Source organism: Oncorhynchus gorbuscha, linkage group LG02 (genome assembly GCF_021184085.1).
Source record: "Oncorhynchus gorbuscha isolate QuinsamMale2020 ecotype Even-year linkage group LG02, OgorEven_v1.0, whole genome shotgun sequence".
Taxonomy (NCBI): domain Eukaryota; kingdom Metazoa; phylum Chordata; class Actinopteri; order Salmoniformes; family Salmonidae; genus Oncorhynchus; species Oncorhynchus gorbuscha.
Genome location: NC_060174.1, coordinates 75,101,988 through 75,119,099, shown reverse-complemented (window position 1 = coordinate 75,119,099; position 17,112 = coordinate 75,101,988). Strand labels below are relative to the sequence as shown.

General features: G+C 46.9%; 1 protein-coding gene across 4 annotated transcripts in view; it reads right to left on the bottom strand.

Moving 5' to 3' along the window:
* LOC124009732 (connector enhancer of kinase suppressor of ras 2-like) overlaps positions 1 to 676 on the bottom strand; it is a 55,272-nt gene extending 54,596 nt beyond the window's left edge. For all 4 annotated transcript variants that reach the window (XM_046321858.1, XM_046321875.1, XM_046321866.1 and 1 more), the window contains exon 1: positions 214 to 676. In XM_046321858.1, coding sequence (XP_046177814.1) covers positions 214 to 277 — 64 coding nt within the window. In that variant the 5' untranslated portion in view covers positions 278 to 676. The remainder of the gene's footprint in view (positions 1 to 213) is intronic.
* Positions 677 to 17,112: the final 16,436 nt, after the last annotated feature.

Sequence of the window (17,112 nt, the reverse complement as noted above, 5' to 3'; positions counted from 1 at the left end):
TTTGTTGCCATTATAATGTAATACATTATTTCTGAGGTCCAGCAGGTGCTTTTGTTTCACCTAGTCGCCAATGATGGCACTAGCCTCGCACTGTTAATTGATTAGTGTTAGGCGCATTTGGTGCCGTTATACTTGAGTCCAGAGAATATATATTTCCCAGCATTTTGTGTGCAGGTTGATTGGCAACATCTAATGCACATCTTGAAACCGTACCTTTCATCCAGTCCACCACTTGACTCGAACTCCACTTGCTCACAGGCTCCATGACCAGAGCCATTGTAGAAGTTTTTCGGGTCTCGCCTGACAAAAGAAACGCTCCAACAAGCCCAAAATTCTCAAATGTTTGGTTCTGTAATCCGTTTTCCTGTTTTATAACAACGACGAAGGAGGTCCAACGGATCTGAGACTACGTTATTTTCTGGGTGGCTTGATTCGAGTCGGATAGAGTTATACACATTCCTCTGCGGTTGGTGCTTGTTGTGTTGTGCGCTCGAATAGCTCCCTTGTTTGTCATTAATGCCAGGCGGCTGCACGATTCTGGTGTCACCGTCCACGACCCTCTCGTCAATTCATCTCATACTACCCTAAAGAGAAGGCATGTAGTGGCGTCTGTGGGTTTATTTCCCAATCGCACCGTGCGGTCCACGCATTCTCCTTCTAGGCTGCTACCACCCCATCTGTGAGTCACACAAGCGCTTGCAAGCTCCCCCCTCCCTCTCCCCCTCCCCCTCGCCAGACGAACGTTCACTGTATCTCCCTCCTCTTTCTCTCCCTCTCGCCCATGTTTCCCTTGAGTCTTTGTCGTTGCTCACGCCTCCATCATACAAGCAAGCGCAGCCTAATGGAAACGACGCTCGTAACTGAAGCGAGGATACTGTAATATCTCCTTCTCTTATTCTAATCTTCTGGGAAGCAAGATTTAGGCATTCAGTAAAACATTAATTGATCTGGTTAATTAACATTATGAAAGAGAAGAACGAGCCTATTACAATGTATTTTTATTTGAAATAACAGATAATCAATTTAATAGCACAAGATGTATAATAATATGGAATACTTGCACTTATGAGTTTTTATTGAAAGCTTCTGATAAAAGCCTATTATTTATTAATGGGGCAATCCGCAATTGCTGCTACATTCATTTTTGGACTTAGGTAGGGTATAGGTTACCCTATTATAAGCTAATAATGAACGTATGGGCGTTTATTTTAATTGATTATTAACATGAACTAATTGTCCTTGCTTAAAGGGAAAATCTGTAATTGATACATTGATTTTTAGACTTAAAATGAATGATACAATAAATTACCAAATGTATGTGGACACCTGCTCACCAAACATCTTATTCCAAAATCATGGGAATTAATATGGAGTTAACCCCCCTCCTCCCCCCTTTTGTGGCTATAAAACCCTCCACTCTTCTGGGAAGGCTTTCCACTAGATGTTGGAACATTGCTGCGGGAACTTGCTTCCATTCAGCCACAAGAGCATTAGTGAGGTCGGGCTGTCATGTTTTGTCTTAGATTGTCTTGTCATTTTGCTTTTCCCTCTGTTCATTTTCCCCCTGCTGGTCTTTTTAGGTTCGTTCCCCTTTTTCTCTCTCCCTTCCTCTCTCTCTTCTCTCTATCGTTCCGTTCCTGCTCCCAGCTGTTCCTATTCCCCCTAATCAATCATTTAGTCTTCCCACACCTGTTCCCGATCCTTTTCCCTGATTAGAGTCCCTATTTCTCTCCTTGTTTTCCGTTCCTGCCCTGTCGGATCCTTGTCTATTGTTCACCGTGCTGTGTCTATGTATCGCCCTGTCGTGTCGTGTTTCCCTCAGATGCTGCGTGGTGAGCAGGTGTCTGAGTCTGCTACGTTCAAGTGCCTTCCCGAGGCAACCTGCAGTTCTTGATCAAGTCTCCAGTCTATTCTTCATTACGAGTAGAATTATGCCTTTTGATTGTAAAGTTACTTTACTGGATTAAAAACTCTGTTTTCGCCAAGTCGCTTTTGGGTCCTCATTCACCTGCATAACAGAAGGATCCGACCAAGGAATGGACCCAGCGACTACAGATGCTCGTAACACTGCCGTCGAGATCCAAGGAGCCATGCTCGGCAGACACGAGCAGGAATTGTCTGCTGCTCGCCATGCCGTGGAGAACCTGGCCGCTCAGGTTTCCGACCTCTCTGGACAGTTCCAGAGTCTTCGTCTCGTGCCACCTGTTACTTCCTGGCCTGCCGAGCCTCCGGAACCTAGGGTTAATAACCCACCTTGCTACTCCGGGCAGCCCACGGAGTGCCGCTCCTTTCTCACCCAGTGTGATATTGTGTTCTCTCTCCAACCCAACACATACTCTAGCGAGAGAGCTCGGGTTGCTTACGTCATTTCACTCCTTACTGGCCGGGCTCCAGAGTGGGGCACAGCTATCTGGGAGGCAAGGGCTGATTGTTCAAACAATTACCAGAACTTTAAAGAGGAGATGATTCGGGTTTTTGACCGTTCAGTTTTTGGTAGGGAGGCTTCTAGGGCCCTGGCTTCCCTATGCCAAGGTGATCGATCCATAACGGATTACTCTATAGAGTTTCGCACTCTTGCTGCCTCTAGTGACTGGAACGAGCCGGCGCTGCTCGCTCGTTTTCTGGAGGGACTCCACGCAGTGGTCAAAGATGAGATTCTCTCTCGGGAGGTTCCTTCCAGTGTGGACTCTTTGATTGCTCTCGCCATCCGCATAGAACGACGGGTAGATCTTCGTCACCAAGCTCGTGGAAGAGAGCTCGCGTCAACGGTGTTTCCCTGCTCCGCATCGCAACCATCTCCCTCCTCTGGCTCAGAGACTGAGCCCATGCAGCTGGGAGGTATTCGCATCTCGACCAAGGAGAGGGAACGGAGGATCACCAACCGCCTGTGCCTCTATTGCGGATTTGATGGACATTTTGTCAATTCATGTCCAGTAAAGGCCAGAGCTCATCAGTAAGCGGAGGGCTACTGGTGAGCGCTACTACTCAGGTCTCTTCATCTAGATCCTGTACTACTATGTCGGTCCATCTACGCTGGACCGGTTCGGGTGCTACATGCAGTGCCTTGATTGACTCTGGGGCTGAGGGTTGTTTCATGGACGAAGCATGGGCTCGGAAACATGACATTCCTTTCAGACAGTTAGACAAGCCTACGCCCATGTTTGCCTTAGATGGTAGTCATCTTCCCAGTATCAGATTTGAGACACTACCTTTAACTCTCACAGTATCTGGTAACCACAGTGAGACTATTTCTTTTTTGATTTTTCGTTCACCTTTTACACCTGTTGTTTTGGGTCATCCCTGGCTAGTATGTCATAATCCTTCTATTAATTGGTCTAGTAATTCTATCCTATCCTGGAACGTTTCTTGTCATGTGAAGTGTTTAATGTCTGCCATCCCTCCCATTTCTTCTGTCCCCACTTCTCAGGAGGAACCTGGCGATTTGACAGGAGTGCCGGAGGAATATCATGATCTGCGCACGGTCTTCAGTCGGTCCCGAGCCAACTCCCTTCCTCCTCACCGGTCGTATGATTGTAGTATTGATCTCCTTCCGGGGACCACTCCTCCTCGGGGTAGACTATACTCTCTGTCGGCTCCCGAACGTAAGGCTCTCGAGGATTATTTATCTGTGTCTCTTGACGCCGGTACCATAGTGCCTTCTTCCTCTCCGGCCGGGGCGGGGTTCTTTTTGTTAAGAAGAAGGACGGTACTCTGCGCCCCTGCGTGGATTATCGAGGCTGAATGACATAACGGTTAAGAATCGTTATCCGCTTCCCCTTATGTCATCAGCCTTCGAGATTCTGCAGGGAGCCAGGTGCTTTACTAAGTTGGACCTTCGTAACGCTTACCATCTCGTGCGCATCAGAGGGGACGAGTGGAAAACGGCGTTTAACACTCCGTTAGGGCATTTTGAGTACCGGGTTCTGCCGTTTGGTCTGCCAATGCGCCAGCTGTTTTTCAGGCATTAGTTAATGATGTTCTGAGAGACATGCTGAACATCTTTGTTTTTGTCTATCTTGACGATATCCTGATTTTTTCACCGTCACTCGAGATTCATGTTCAGCACGTTCGACGTGTTCTACAGCGCCTTTTAGAGAATTGTCTCTACGTAAAGGCTGAGAAGTGCTCTTTTCATGTCTCCTCCGTTACTTTTCTCGGTTCCGTTATTTCCGCTGAAGGCATTCAGATGGATTCCGCTAAGGTCCAAGCTGTCAGTGATTGGCCCGTTCCAAGGTCACGTGTCGAGTTGCAGCGCTTTTTTAGGTTTCGCTAATTTCTATCGGCGTTTCATTCGTAATTTCGGTCAAGTTGCTGCCCCTCTCACAGCTCTTACTTCTGTCAAGACGTGTTTTAAGTGGTCCGGTTCCGCCCAGGGAGCTTTTGATCTTCTAAAAGAACGTTTTACGTCCGCTCCTATCCTCGTTACTCCTGACGTCACTAGACAATTCATTGTCGAGGTTGACGCTTCAGAGGTAGGCGTGGGAGCCATTCTATCCCAGCGCTTCCAGTCTGACGATAAGGTTCATCCTTGCGCTTATTTTTCTCATCGCCTGTCGCCATCTGGCGCAACTATGATGTGGGTAACCGTGAACTGCTCGCCATCCGCTTAGCCCTAGGCGAATGGCGACAGTGGTTGGAGGGCGACCGTTCCTTTTGTCGTTTGGACAGACCATAAGAACCTTGAGTACATCCGTTCTGCCAAACGACTTAATGCCCGTCAAGCTCGTTGGGCGTTGTTTTTCGCTCGTTTGAGTTTGTGATTTCTTACCGTCCGGGTAGCAAAAACACCAAGCCTGATGCCTTATCCCGTCTGTTTAGTTCTTCTGTGGCTTCTACTGATCCCGAGGGATTCTTCCTTATGGGCGTGTTGTCGGGTTGACAGTCTGGGGAATTGAAAGACAGGTTAAGCAAGCACTCACGCACACTGCGTCGCGCGCGCTTGTCCTAGTAACCTCCTTTTCGTTCCTGTTTCCACTCGTCTGGCTGTTCTTCAGTGGGCTCACTCTGCCAAGTTAGCTGGTCATCCCGGTGTTCGAGGCACTCTTGCGTCTATTTCGCCAGCGCTTTTGGTGGCCGACTCAGGAGCGTGACACGCGCCGTTTCGTGGCTGCTTGTTCGGACTGCGCGCAGACTAAGTCGGGTAACTCTCCTCCTGCCGGTCGTCTCAGACCGCTCCCCATTCCTTCTCGACCATGGTCTCACATCGCCCTAGACTTCATTACCGGTCTGCCTTTGTCTGCGGGGAAGACTGTGATTCTTACGGTTGTCGATAGGTTCTCTAAGGCGGCACATTTCATTCCCCTCGCTAAACTTCCTTCCGCTAAGGAGACGGCACAAATCATCATCGAGAATGTGTTCAGAATTCATGGCCTCCCGTTAGACGCCCGTTTCAGACAGAGGCCCGCAATTCACGTCACAGTTTTGGAGGGAGTTCTGTCGTTTGATTGGTGCGTCCGTCAGTCTCTCTTCCGGGTTTCATCCCCAGTCTAACGGTCAAGCAGAGAGGGCCAATCAGACGATTGGTCGCATATTACGCAGCCTTTCTTTCAGAAACCCTGCGTCTTGGGCAGAACAGCTCCCCTGGGCAGAATACGCTCACAACTCGCTTCCTTCGTCTGCTACCGGGTTATCTCCGTTTCAGAGTAGTCTGGGTTACCAGCCTCCTCTGTTCTCATCCCAGCTTGCCGAGTCCAGCGTTCCCTCCGCTCAAGCATTTGTCCAACGTTGTGAGCGCACCTGGAGGAGGGTGAGGTCTGCACTTTGCCGTTACAGGGCACAGACTGTGAGAGCCGCCAATAAACGCAGGATTAAGAGTCCAAGGTATTGTTGCGGCCAGAGAGTGTGGCTTTCCACTCGCAACCTTCCTCTTACGACAGCTTCTCGTAAGTTGACTCCGCGGTTCATTGGTCCGTTCCGTGTCTCCCAGGTCGTCAATCCTGTCGCTGTGCGACTGCTTCTTCCGCGACATCTTCGTCGCGTCCATCCTGTCTTCCATGTCTCCTGTGTCAAGCCCTTTCTTCGCACCCCCGTTCGTCTTCCCTCCCCCTCCCGTCCTTGTCGAGAGTGCACCTATTTACAAGGTACGTAGGATCATGGACATGCGTTCTCGGGGACGGGGTCACCAATACTTAGTGGATTGGGAGGGTTACGGTCCTGAGGAGAGGAGTTGGGTTCCGTCTCGGGACGTGCTGGACCGTTCACTTATTGATGATTTCCTCCGTTGCCGCCAGGATTCCTCCTCGAGTGCGCCAGGAGGCGCTCGGTGAGTGGGGGGTACTGTCATGTTTTGTCTTAGATTGTCTTGTCATTTTGCTTTTCCCTCTGTTCATTTTTCCCTGCTGGTCTTTTTAGGTTCGTTCCCCTTTTTCTCTCTCTCCCTTCCTCTCTCTCTCTTCTCTCTATCGTTCCGTTCCTGCTCCCAGCTGTTCCTATTCCCCTAATCAATCATTTAGTCTTCCCACACCTGTTCCCGATCCTTTTCCCTGATTAGAGTCCCTATTTCTCTCCTTGTTTTCCGTTCCTGCCCTGTCGGATCCTTGTCTATTGTTCACCGTGCTGTGTCTATGTATCGCCCTGTCGTGTCGTGTTTCCCTCAGATGCTGCGTGGTGAGCAGGTGTCTGAGTCTGCTACGTTCAAGTGCCTTCCCGAGGCAACCTGCAGTTCTTGATCAAGTCTCCAGTCTATTCTCGTCATTACGAGTAGAATTATGCCTTTTGATTGTAAAGTTACTTTACTGGATTAAAAACTCTGTTTTCGCCAAGTCGCTTTTGGGTCCTCATTCACCTGCATAACACGGGCACTGATGTTGGGCGATTAGGCCTGGCTCGCAGTCGGCGTTCCAGTTCATCCCAAAAGTGTTCGATGAGGTTGAGGACAGGGATCTGTGCAGGACAGTCAAGTTCTTCCACAGTGTCTTGACAAACCATTTCTGTATGGACCTCACTTTGTGCATGGGGGCATTGTCATGCTGAAACAGGAAAGAGCCTTTCCCAAACTGTTACCACATAGTTGGAAGCACAGAAATAGTCTAGAATCTCATTGTGTGCTATAGCGTTAAGATTTCCCTTCACTGGACCTAATGAAAAACAGCCCCAGACCATTATTTCTCCTCCACCAAACTTTACAGTCGGCACTATGCACTCGGGCAGGTAGCATTCTCCGGGCATCCGCCAAACACAGATTTGTCCGGCGGACTTCCAAACGGTGAAGCATGATTCATCACTACAGAGAATGCGTTTCCACTGCTCCAGAGTCCAATGACGACGAGCTTTACACCACTCCAGCTGATACTTGGTATTGCGCATGGTGATTTTAGGCTTGTGTGCGGCTGCTCGGCCATGGTAACCTATTTCATGATGCTCCCGACGAACAGTTCTCGTGCTGACGTTGCTTCCAGAGGCAGTTTGGAACTTGGCGGTGAGTGTTGCAACAGAGAACAGACGATTTTTACGTGCTATGCGCATCAGCACTCGGCGGTCCCGTTCTGTGAGCTTGTGTAGCCTACCACTTATTGGCTGAGCCGGTGTTGCTCTTAGAAGTTTCCTCGTCACAATAACAGCACTTACAGTTGACTGGGGCAGCTCTACCAGGGCAGAAATTTGACCAACTGACTTATTGGAAAAGTGGCATCCTATGACGATGCCACATTGAAAGTCACTGAGCTCTTCAGTAAGGCCATTCTACTGCCAGTGTTTGTCTACGGAGATTGCATGGCTGTGTGCTCAATTTTATACACCTGTCAGCAACAGTGTGGCTGAAATAGCCAAACCTACTAATTTAACAGGGTGTCCAAATACTTTTGTATACATACTTTTGTAAACCCATTAATTCTTGAAGAATATAACTTGTAGATGCTCATGAGCTAAGTTCCTCTGTTGTAACCCATTAGAGCCTGGGTCTTGCAAGGCACGCCCAGTTCGCTGAGAATTGAGAGCGCTGGGGGCTGACACATCACATAGATTACACTCCCTATTTAACATATCCACAAACAGACTCAAGACTCAGTCGAGACTACAATGAATCTCTTTGACATAACAAAGACATCCCACTCACTCAGGTGGAAGCTATAGAATACTGCCATGAATGCATCCCACTACCACAATATGAGTAGGCTTACCATAGGTTGAGATGCTGCCTCATGAAATAGGCCTAAAGAAACAACAAACTCAGATTACTTTGAAGTGGTTTTGCTTTACTGGTGGTCTGGTATAATGTGCAAACTGTATGTGGCTTTCATGGCCTTGGCAAGATGTGATGTAATACACCTGTGCATATGAATTCCTTAATTAATAATCTAGTCTAAAGCAGGGACACAGCCACTTCAGAATCCTCAGTATTGGTAGTTAGGCTGTTGTGAGGAAGTTTCTACTCAGAGAGCTGAGCCTCACTCACAGCCTTAGCCTGCACACTAGACCCAAACGCACAATACCTCTGTCAGAGAGCCTATAGAGCGTAGATAGAGAGAGAGAGACTATGGAGCATAGAGAGAGACGTGTCATCAGAACAAAGAGCAACTCTTTTCCCATAACCCCTGACCTGGGCACAATATCACAGGCTGTTCAGGCTTTGCTCAGTCTTTTTTTCAGTCTATGCTCTGGCCTGGTTAAATTTGAGGTGAAGTTAGACACTATCATGTTATTCATGTAACAGAAATGTTTGTTCCGTCCAGAATAATGGCACAACAAAGAGTCTAGGTTTCTAAAATGCCTTGAAGACTAATTCTCAGTGATATCAATCAAGATGTATATACAAAAAAGTCTGAGGATATACAGCAAACAAGAGACAAGACATAAGATATTAAATAGGCCTCTCAGGACAAGCTGTTAAACAAGTCTTGCTTTGTTAAATCAAAGCATCTTGGCTTGTTCTTTGTTTGGTTTATGTAAGTTTAGCGATGGTTCCTGTCCCTCTGTCACACCCCCATGGGTATGTGAACACATTTGCTCTGTGTGGGGGTATCGTTGTCAGCATCTCTGACAAATTTAATCCAAAGAATGATGTCATCTGCATTGCAAGGCGGGCATGTGAAATACCATGGCCTTACAGCTGTCCAGTCCATTTTGTCCTTGCAAGTTATGAATGGATGGGCTTTTATGTCGCTATTATTTTTCCCATTTTCTGTGAATAATTTATATCCTTGGGGAAGGAAGCTCTCCTCTCCAGCTATTATTACTTTGCCCTCGTAGACTCGTACCTGTCCCTGTCCTCTGAGTGGGTGTGAGCCGAAATGGGTCGGAGTCTACATCCAAAAGTCTGTTAGGTTTCTTTGAATGATTTGTGAACTAAGTTGTAATTCATAATATTACTGGTATTTTTGGAAATACTGTGTGTCCAAAAACAGTTGTATACAATTTCAGAGCAGATGAAGAGCCACTTTCAAAACACATTGGGCTAATTCAGCCCAATTCTGATCTTTATATATTATTATTATTATCTTTTTCCACTAATTGGTATTTTGACGAATAACATCAGATCTTTTTCGGAGCTGATTGGAGTGAAAAAAAGATCACAATTGGGCTGAATTTGTCTTGAAAGTGGCTCTTCATCTGCTCTGAAATTGTATACAACTGTTTTTGGACATACAGTATTTCCCAAATTTGTGACCACATATTTCACAGTAGGTTATTATATTATTATATTTTCAGCTGAGACACTTATAGTTCTCTTATAGTCCTCCGAATGAAAACAGTTAATAGGATAGCATTGTATATCATTTTAATCAGCCCACACCCATGAATATTTACACATATGAATCCATTTTAAATGTTTGAAGATTAAATATTGCAATTAAGGATCAAAACATAATCAGAAATCAGTGATTCTGACAGCTTTTTGGGCACATTTAAAAAAACATTTTAACATATTTATATATCTGGCACACCTGGCTCATTTGGTTGTGTATTCTACATCACTACGAACCTTTCAAGATATTGTTGGGCATACTGCAGTTATATTTCATACATGTATGGTCATGCGAAACTGATCCAATAAGATCCCATTGAGTTGTTTGGATGCCATATTGGAAAATGGCTTCTGTGGGGTTAATTCGTGAATCCTGTGATGGCCCTGTATCTACAAATCCATGTTCTAGCTGTGAGTGTGCAATTTGGTGCCTCTATCTGCTAACAATCTTATGTCAATGGCACAATATGGGTGATTTTTAAACAATAGTTGTAGTTAGTGCTTTCAAAGTTGGTTATTTTAGCTATAATTTGAAATGTAATTTCATGACCTTTCAGAACCGCTTGTCAAGCAAAGTTCAAAATGTATCAGGGTTCCCTTTTTAAAGCCATTTATAAAGGTTATTCTCATACCCTAGGTGTCAAAGGTCATACAGTGCCTTCACAAAGTACTCCGAAAGTATTTTTCCACATTTTATTAAGGTTACAGCTTTATTCTACAATTGATTCAATTGTTTTTTTCCCTCATCAATCTAAGCACAATACCCCATAATGACAAAGCAAAAACTGTTTTTTAATAAACGGAAATATTACATTTTCATAATTATTTAGACCCTTTACTCAGTACTTAGTTCAAAAATCAAATCAAACTTTATTTGTGACATGCGCCAAATACAACAAATGTAGACCTTACCATGAAATGATTACTTACAAGCCCTTAACCAACAGTGCAGTTTAAGAAGAGTTAAGAGAATATTTCCCAAATAAACTAAGGTTAAAAAAAAGTAACACAATGACATAACAATGAAGCTATATACAGGTACATATGCATATATAATAAACAGCGAGTAGCAGTAGTGTACAAAACAAATGGGGGTGTGGGGGGGAGGGGTCAATGTAATAGTCGCGTTGCCATTTGATTAGTTGTTCAGCAGTCTTATGGCTTGGGGGTAGAAGCTGTTAAGGAGCCTTTTGATCCTAGACTTGGCGCTCCGGTACCTCTTGCCGTGCGGTAGCAGAGAAAACAGTCTATGACTTGGGTGACTAGAGTCTCTGACAATATTATGGGCTTTCCTCTGACACTGCCTATTGTATAGGTCTTGGATTGCAGGAAGCTTGGCCCCAGTGATGTACTGGGCCATGCGCACTAACCTCTGTAGCGCCTTAGGGTCAGATGCCAAGCAGTTTCCATACCAGGCAGTGATGCAATCGGTCAGGATGCTCTCGATGGTGCAGCTGTATAACTTTTTGAGGATCTGGGGACACATGTAAAATATTTTCAGTCTCCTGAGGGGGAAAAGGTTTTGTCGTGCCCTCATCACCACTGTCTTGGTGTGTTTGGACCATGATAGATCGCTGGTGATGTTGACACCAAGGAACTTGAAACTCTCAACACGCTCCACTACAGCCCCTTTGATGTTATTGGGGGCCTGTTCGGCTAACCTTTTCCTGTAGTCCAAGATCAGCTCCTTTGTCTTGTTCACGTTGAGGGAGAGGTTGTTGTTCTGGCACCACACTGCCAGTTCTCTGACCTCCTCTCTATAGGCTGTCTCATCATTGACGGTGTTCAGGCATACCACTGTTTGTCGTCAGCAAACTTAATGATGGTGTTGGAGTGGTGTTTGGCCACGCAGTCGTGGGTGAACAGGGAGTACAGGAGGGGACTAAGTACACACCCCTGAGGGGCCCCAGTGTTGAGGATCACCGTGGCAGACGTGTTGTTGCCTACCCTTACCGCCTGGGGGTGGCCCGTCGGGAAGTCCAGGGTCCAGTTGCAGAGTTGCTAAGTCCCAGGGTCCTTAGCTTAGTGATACGCTTCATGGGCACTATGGTGTTGAATGCTGAGCTGTAGTCAATGAACAGCATTCTCACATAAGTGTTCCTTTTGTCCAGGTGGGAAAGGGCAGTGTGGAGTGCGATTGAGATTGCGTCATCTATGGATTTGTTGGGGTGGTGGTATGCGAATTGGAGTGGGTCTAGGGTATCCAAGAGGATGCTGTTGATGTGAGCCATGACCAGCCTTTCAAAACACTTTATGGCTACCAACATGAGTGCTAAGGGGCGGTAATCATTTAGGCAAGTTACCTTCGCTTCCTTGAGCACAGGGACTATGGTGGTCTGCTTGAAACAGGTATTACAGACTCAGTCAGGGAGAGGTTGAAAATGTCAGTGAAGACACTTGCCAGTTGGTCTGGGCATGCTTTAAGTACACGTCCTGGCAATCCATCTGGCCCTGCGGCTTTGTGAATGTTGACCTGTTTAAAGGTCTTGCTCACATCGGCTACAGAAAGCGTTATCACACAGTCGTCCAGCATAGCTGGTGCTCTCATGCATGCTTTAGTGTTGCTTGTCTCGAAGCGAGCATTAAAGGCATTTAGCTCATCTGGAAGGCTCACGTCACTGGGCAGCTTGGGTTTCCCTTTGTAGTCCGTAATAGTTTTCAAGCCCTTTCACATCCAACAAGCGTCAGAGCTGGTGTAGTAGGATTCAATTTTAATCCTGTATTGATACTTTGCTTGTTTGATGGTTCGTCTGAGGGCATAACGGGATTTCTTATACGCGGCCGGATTAGTGTCCCGCTCCTAGCCTTTATCTCGATGTGGATGTTGCCTGTAATCCATGGCTTCTGGTTGAGATATGTACGTACAATCACTGTGGGGACGTCGTCGTCGATGCACTTATTGATGAAGCCGATGACTGAGGTGGTATACTCCTCAATGCCGTTGGATGAATCCCGGAACATATTCCAGACTATGCTAGCAAAACAATCCTGTAGCGTAGCACCAGCATCATCTGACCACTTCCGTATTGGTACTTCCTGCTTTAGTTTTTGCTTGTAAGCAGGAATCAGGAGGATAGAATTATGGTCAGATTTGCCAAATGGAGGGCAGGGGAGATCTTTGTATGCATATCTGTGTGTGGAGTAAAGGTGGCCTCGAGTTTTTTCCTCTGGTTGCACATGTGACATGCTGGTAGAAATTTGGTAAAACTGTTGGCCTGCATTACAGTCCCTGGCCACTAGGAGTGCCGCTTCTGAGTGAGCATTTTTTTGTATGCTTATGGCCTTATAGATTTGGTTGAGTGCGGTCTTAGTGCCACCATCGGTCTGTGGTGGTAAATAGACGGCTACGAATAATATAGATGAGAACTCTCTTGGTAGACAGTGTGGTCCACAGCTTATCATAAGGTACTCTACCCCAGGTGAGCAATACCTCAAGACTTCTTTAATATTAGACATTACGCACAAGCTGTTACTGACAAAAAGACACACACAAACACACCCCTAGTCTTACCAGACGTAGCTTCTCTGTTCTGCCGGTGCATTGAAAATCCCTGCAGCTCTATATTATCTGTGTCGTCGCTCAGCCACGACTTGTGAAACATAAGATATTACAGTTTTTAATGTCCCGTTGGTAGGATAATCTTAATCGTAGATCATCAATTTTATTTTCCAATGATTGCATGTTAGCAAGTAGGATGGCAGAATTCTCAAAAAACAGCCTGATCTGCATCCTCTTTTCCTTCTTCTTTTATTCATGCAAATGACTGGAATCTGGGCCTGTTCCAGGGAGAGCAGTATATCTTTCTCGTCGGACTCATTAAAGGAAAAAGCTTCTTCCAGTTGATGGTGAATAATCCCAGTTCTGATGTCCAGAAGTTATTTTCGGTCATAAGATGGTAGCAACATTGTGTACAAAATAAGTAAAAAAACAGGTTTCAAACAACAACAAAAAAACAGACTAAATAGCACAATTAGTCACGGACATGTAAAATGTCAGCCTTCCTCTTTGCGCCATCTTGATCTTGAAGCACCTTTGACAGAGATTACAGCTTTGAGTCTTCTTTATGTTTGACCTTACAAGCTTGGCACACCTGTATTTGGGGAGTTTCGCCCATTCTTCTCTGCAGATCCTCTCAAACTCTGTCAGGTTGGGGAGCATTAAAACACAGCTATTTTCAGGTCTCTTCAGAGATGTTCGATCGGGTTCAAGTCTGGGCTCTGGCTGGACCACTCAAGGACATCCAGACACCAAAGTTACTCCTGTGTTGTCTTGGCTGTGTGCTTAGGGTCGTTGTCCTGTTGGAAGGTGAACCTTCACCTCAGTCTGAGATCCTGAGTGCTCTGGAGCAGGTTTTCATCAAGGATCTCTCTGTACTTTGCTCCGTTCATCTTCACCTCAATCCTGACTAGTCTCCCAGTCCCTGCTGCTGAAAAACATCCCCACAGCATGATGCTGCCACCACCATGCTTCACCGTAAGTATGGTGCCAGGTTTCCTCCAGATGTGACGCTTCACAATCAGACCAAAGAGTTCAATCTTGGTTTCATCAGACCAGATAATCTTGTTTCTCATGGTCTGAGAGTTTTTTAGGTGCCTTTTGGCAAACTCCAAGCGGGCTGTTATGTGCCTTTTACTGAGGAGTGGCTTCTGTCTGGCCACTCTACAATAAAGGCCTGATTGGTGGAGTGCTGCTTAGATGGTTGTCCTTCTCGAAGGTTCTCCCATCTCCACAGAGGAACTCTGTTGCTCTGTCAGAGTGACCATTGGGTTCTTGGTCACCTCCCTGACCATTCCCCCCCCCCCGACTGCTCAGTTTGGAAAAGTCTATGAAGAGTCTTGGCAGTTCCTGTCATGTATTGTCATATTATGTCTTGTTCCTGTTCTTTCTCTTCACTCTGTCTCCCTCTGCTGGTCGTATTAGGTTACCTTCTCTTCCTCTCCTTCCCCCAGCTGTTCCTCATCTTCTCTAACTACCTCGTTCACCCTTTTCCCACCTGTTCCCTTTTTCCCTCTGATTAGGTCTCTATTTCTCTCTCTGTTCCTGCTTCTGTCTTTGTCAGATTCTCGTTTGAGTTTCTCATGCCAGAACCAAACTATCGTCTCGTTTGCTTCACCCTTGTCCCGTCCTGTCGGAATCTGCCTGTTCTTCTGATGCTACGTGTGATCAGGTACCTCTGTCCTCTACGACCCACGCCTACCCAGAGAGACCAGCAGTCTGTCGCCACTAACCCAGCTATTCTCCTCTGCTGCTAAGAAGGGGACTCTTCTGAAAGTATCAGAAGGACTTTATGATTCATTTGTCGCCCTCTCTGCGGGTTGTCTATTTTGCCATTATATACATCTAAAGAGGAATTATGTCTTCCCTGTGTTTTGACATTAAAGGACTCTGTATTTGTTAAACCGCTTTTGGGTCCTCACTCACGTGCATAACAGAAGAATCTGACCAAGAATGGACCCAGCGACTTCGGATCCTCTCCACTCAGCCGTCGAGATCCAGGGAGCGATGCTAGGCAGACACGAGCAGGAATTGTCTGCTGCTCGACATGCCGTTGAGACCCTGGCCGCCCAAGTCTCCGACCTCACAAAACAGATTCACCATCTCCGCCTCGATCCACCGGCCACTTCCAGGGCTTCCGAATCTCCGGAGCCCAGAATCAATAACCCGCCGTGTTACTCTGGGGAGCGCACTGAATGCCGCTCGTTCCTCACCCAGTGTGATATTGTGTTTTCTCTCCAGCCCAACACTTACTCCAGGAGCACAGCTCGTATCGCCTACATCATATCTCTCCTTACTGGACGGGCTCGTGAGTGGGGCACGGCAATCTGGGAGGCGAGGGCTAAGTGTACTAACCAGTATCAGGACTTTAAGGAGGAGATGATACGGGTTTTTGATCATTCTGTTTTTGGGGAGGAAGCTTCCAGGGTCCTGTCTTCCCTATGTCAAGGTAATCGATCCATAACAGATTACTCTATTGAGTTTCGCACTCTTGCCGCCTCCAGTGACTGGAACGAGCCGGCTTTGCTCACTCGTTTTCTGGAGGGTCTCCGCGCAGAGGTAAAGGATGAGATTCTCTCCCGGGAGGTTCCTTCCAGCGTGGATTCCTTGATTGAACTTGCTATTCGCATTGAGCGACGGGTTTTACCTTCGTCGCCGAGCTCGTGGAGAGGGAGCTTGCGTTCTCCGTTGCCCCCCTCTCCGCATCACTACCATCTTCCTCCGCCGGCTCGGGTGCTGAGCCTATGCAGCTGGGGGGTATCCGCATCTCGACTAAGGAGAGGGAACAGAGAATCACCAACCGCCTCTGTCTCTATTGCGGTTCCGCTGGTCATTTTGTCACTTCATGTCCAGTAAAAGCCAGAGCTCATCAGTAAGCGGAGGGCTACTGGTGAGCGCTACTACTCTGGTCTCTCCTTCAAGATCCTGCAGTACCTTGATGGTCCATCTACGCTGGACCGGTTCGTCAGCTTCCTGCAGTGCCTTGATAGACTCTGGGGCGGAGGGCTGTTTTATGGACGAGACCTGGGCTCGGGAACATGACATTCCTTTCAGACAGTTAAGGGAGCCCACGGCCTTGTTCGCTTTGGATGGTAGTTCTCTCCCCAGGATTCAGCGTGAAACGCTACCTTTAACCCTCACTGTCTCTGGTAATCATAGCGAAACTTTTTTTTTTTTTTTTTTCATTCACCTTTTACACCTGTTGTTTTGGGCCATCCCTGGCTAGTTTGTCATAATCCTTCTATTAATTGGTCTAGTAATTCTATCCTCTCCTGGAACGTCTCTTGTCATGTGAAATGTTTAATGTCTGCTATCCCTCCTGTTTCCTCTGTCCCTTCTTCACAGGAGGAGCCTGGTGATTTGACGGGGGTGCCGGAGGAATATCACGATCTGCGCACGGTGTTCAGTCGGTCCAGGGCCACCTCTCTTCCTCCGCACCGGTCGTATGATTGTAGTATTGATCTCCTTCCGGGAACCACTCCCCCCCGGGGTAGACTATACTGTCTGTCGGCTCCCGAACGTAAGGCTCTCGAAGATTATTTGTCTGTAGCTCTCGACGCCGGTACCGTAGTCCCCTCCTCCTCTCCCGCCGGAGGGGGGGGTTTTTTGTTAAGAAAAAGGACGGGTCCCTGCGCCCCTGCGTAGATTATCGAGGGCTGAATGACATAACAGTTAAGAATCGTTATCCGCTCCCTCTTATGTCTTCAGCCTTCGGGATCCTGCAGGGAGCCAGGTTTTTCACTAAGTTGGACCTTCGTAACGCTTACCATCTCGTGCGCATCAGGGAGGGGGAGGAGTGGAAAACGGCGTTTAACACTCTGTTAGGGCACTTTGAATACCGGGTTCTTCCTTTCGGCCTCGCTAACGCTCCAGCTGTCTTTCAGGCATTAGTAAATGACGTCCTGAGAGACATGTTGAACATCTTTGTTTTCGT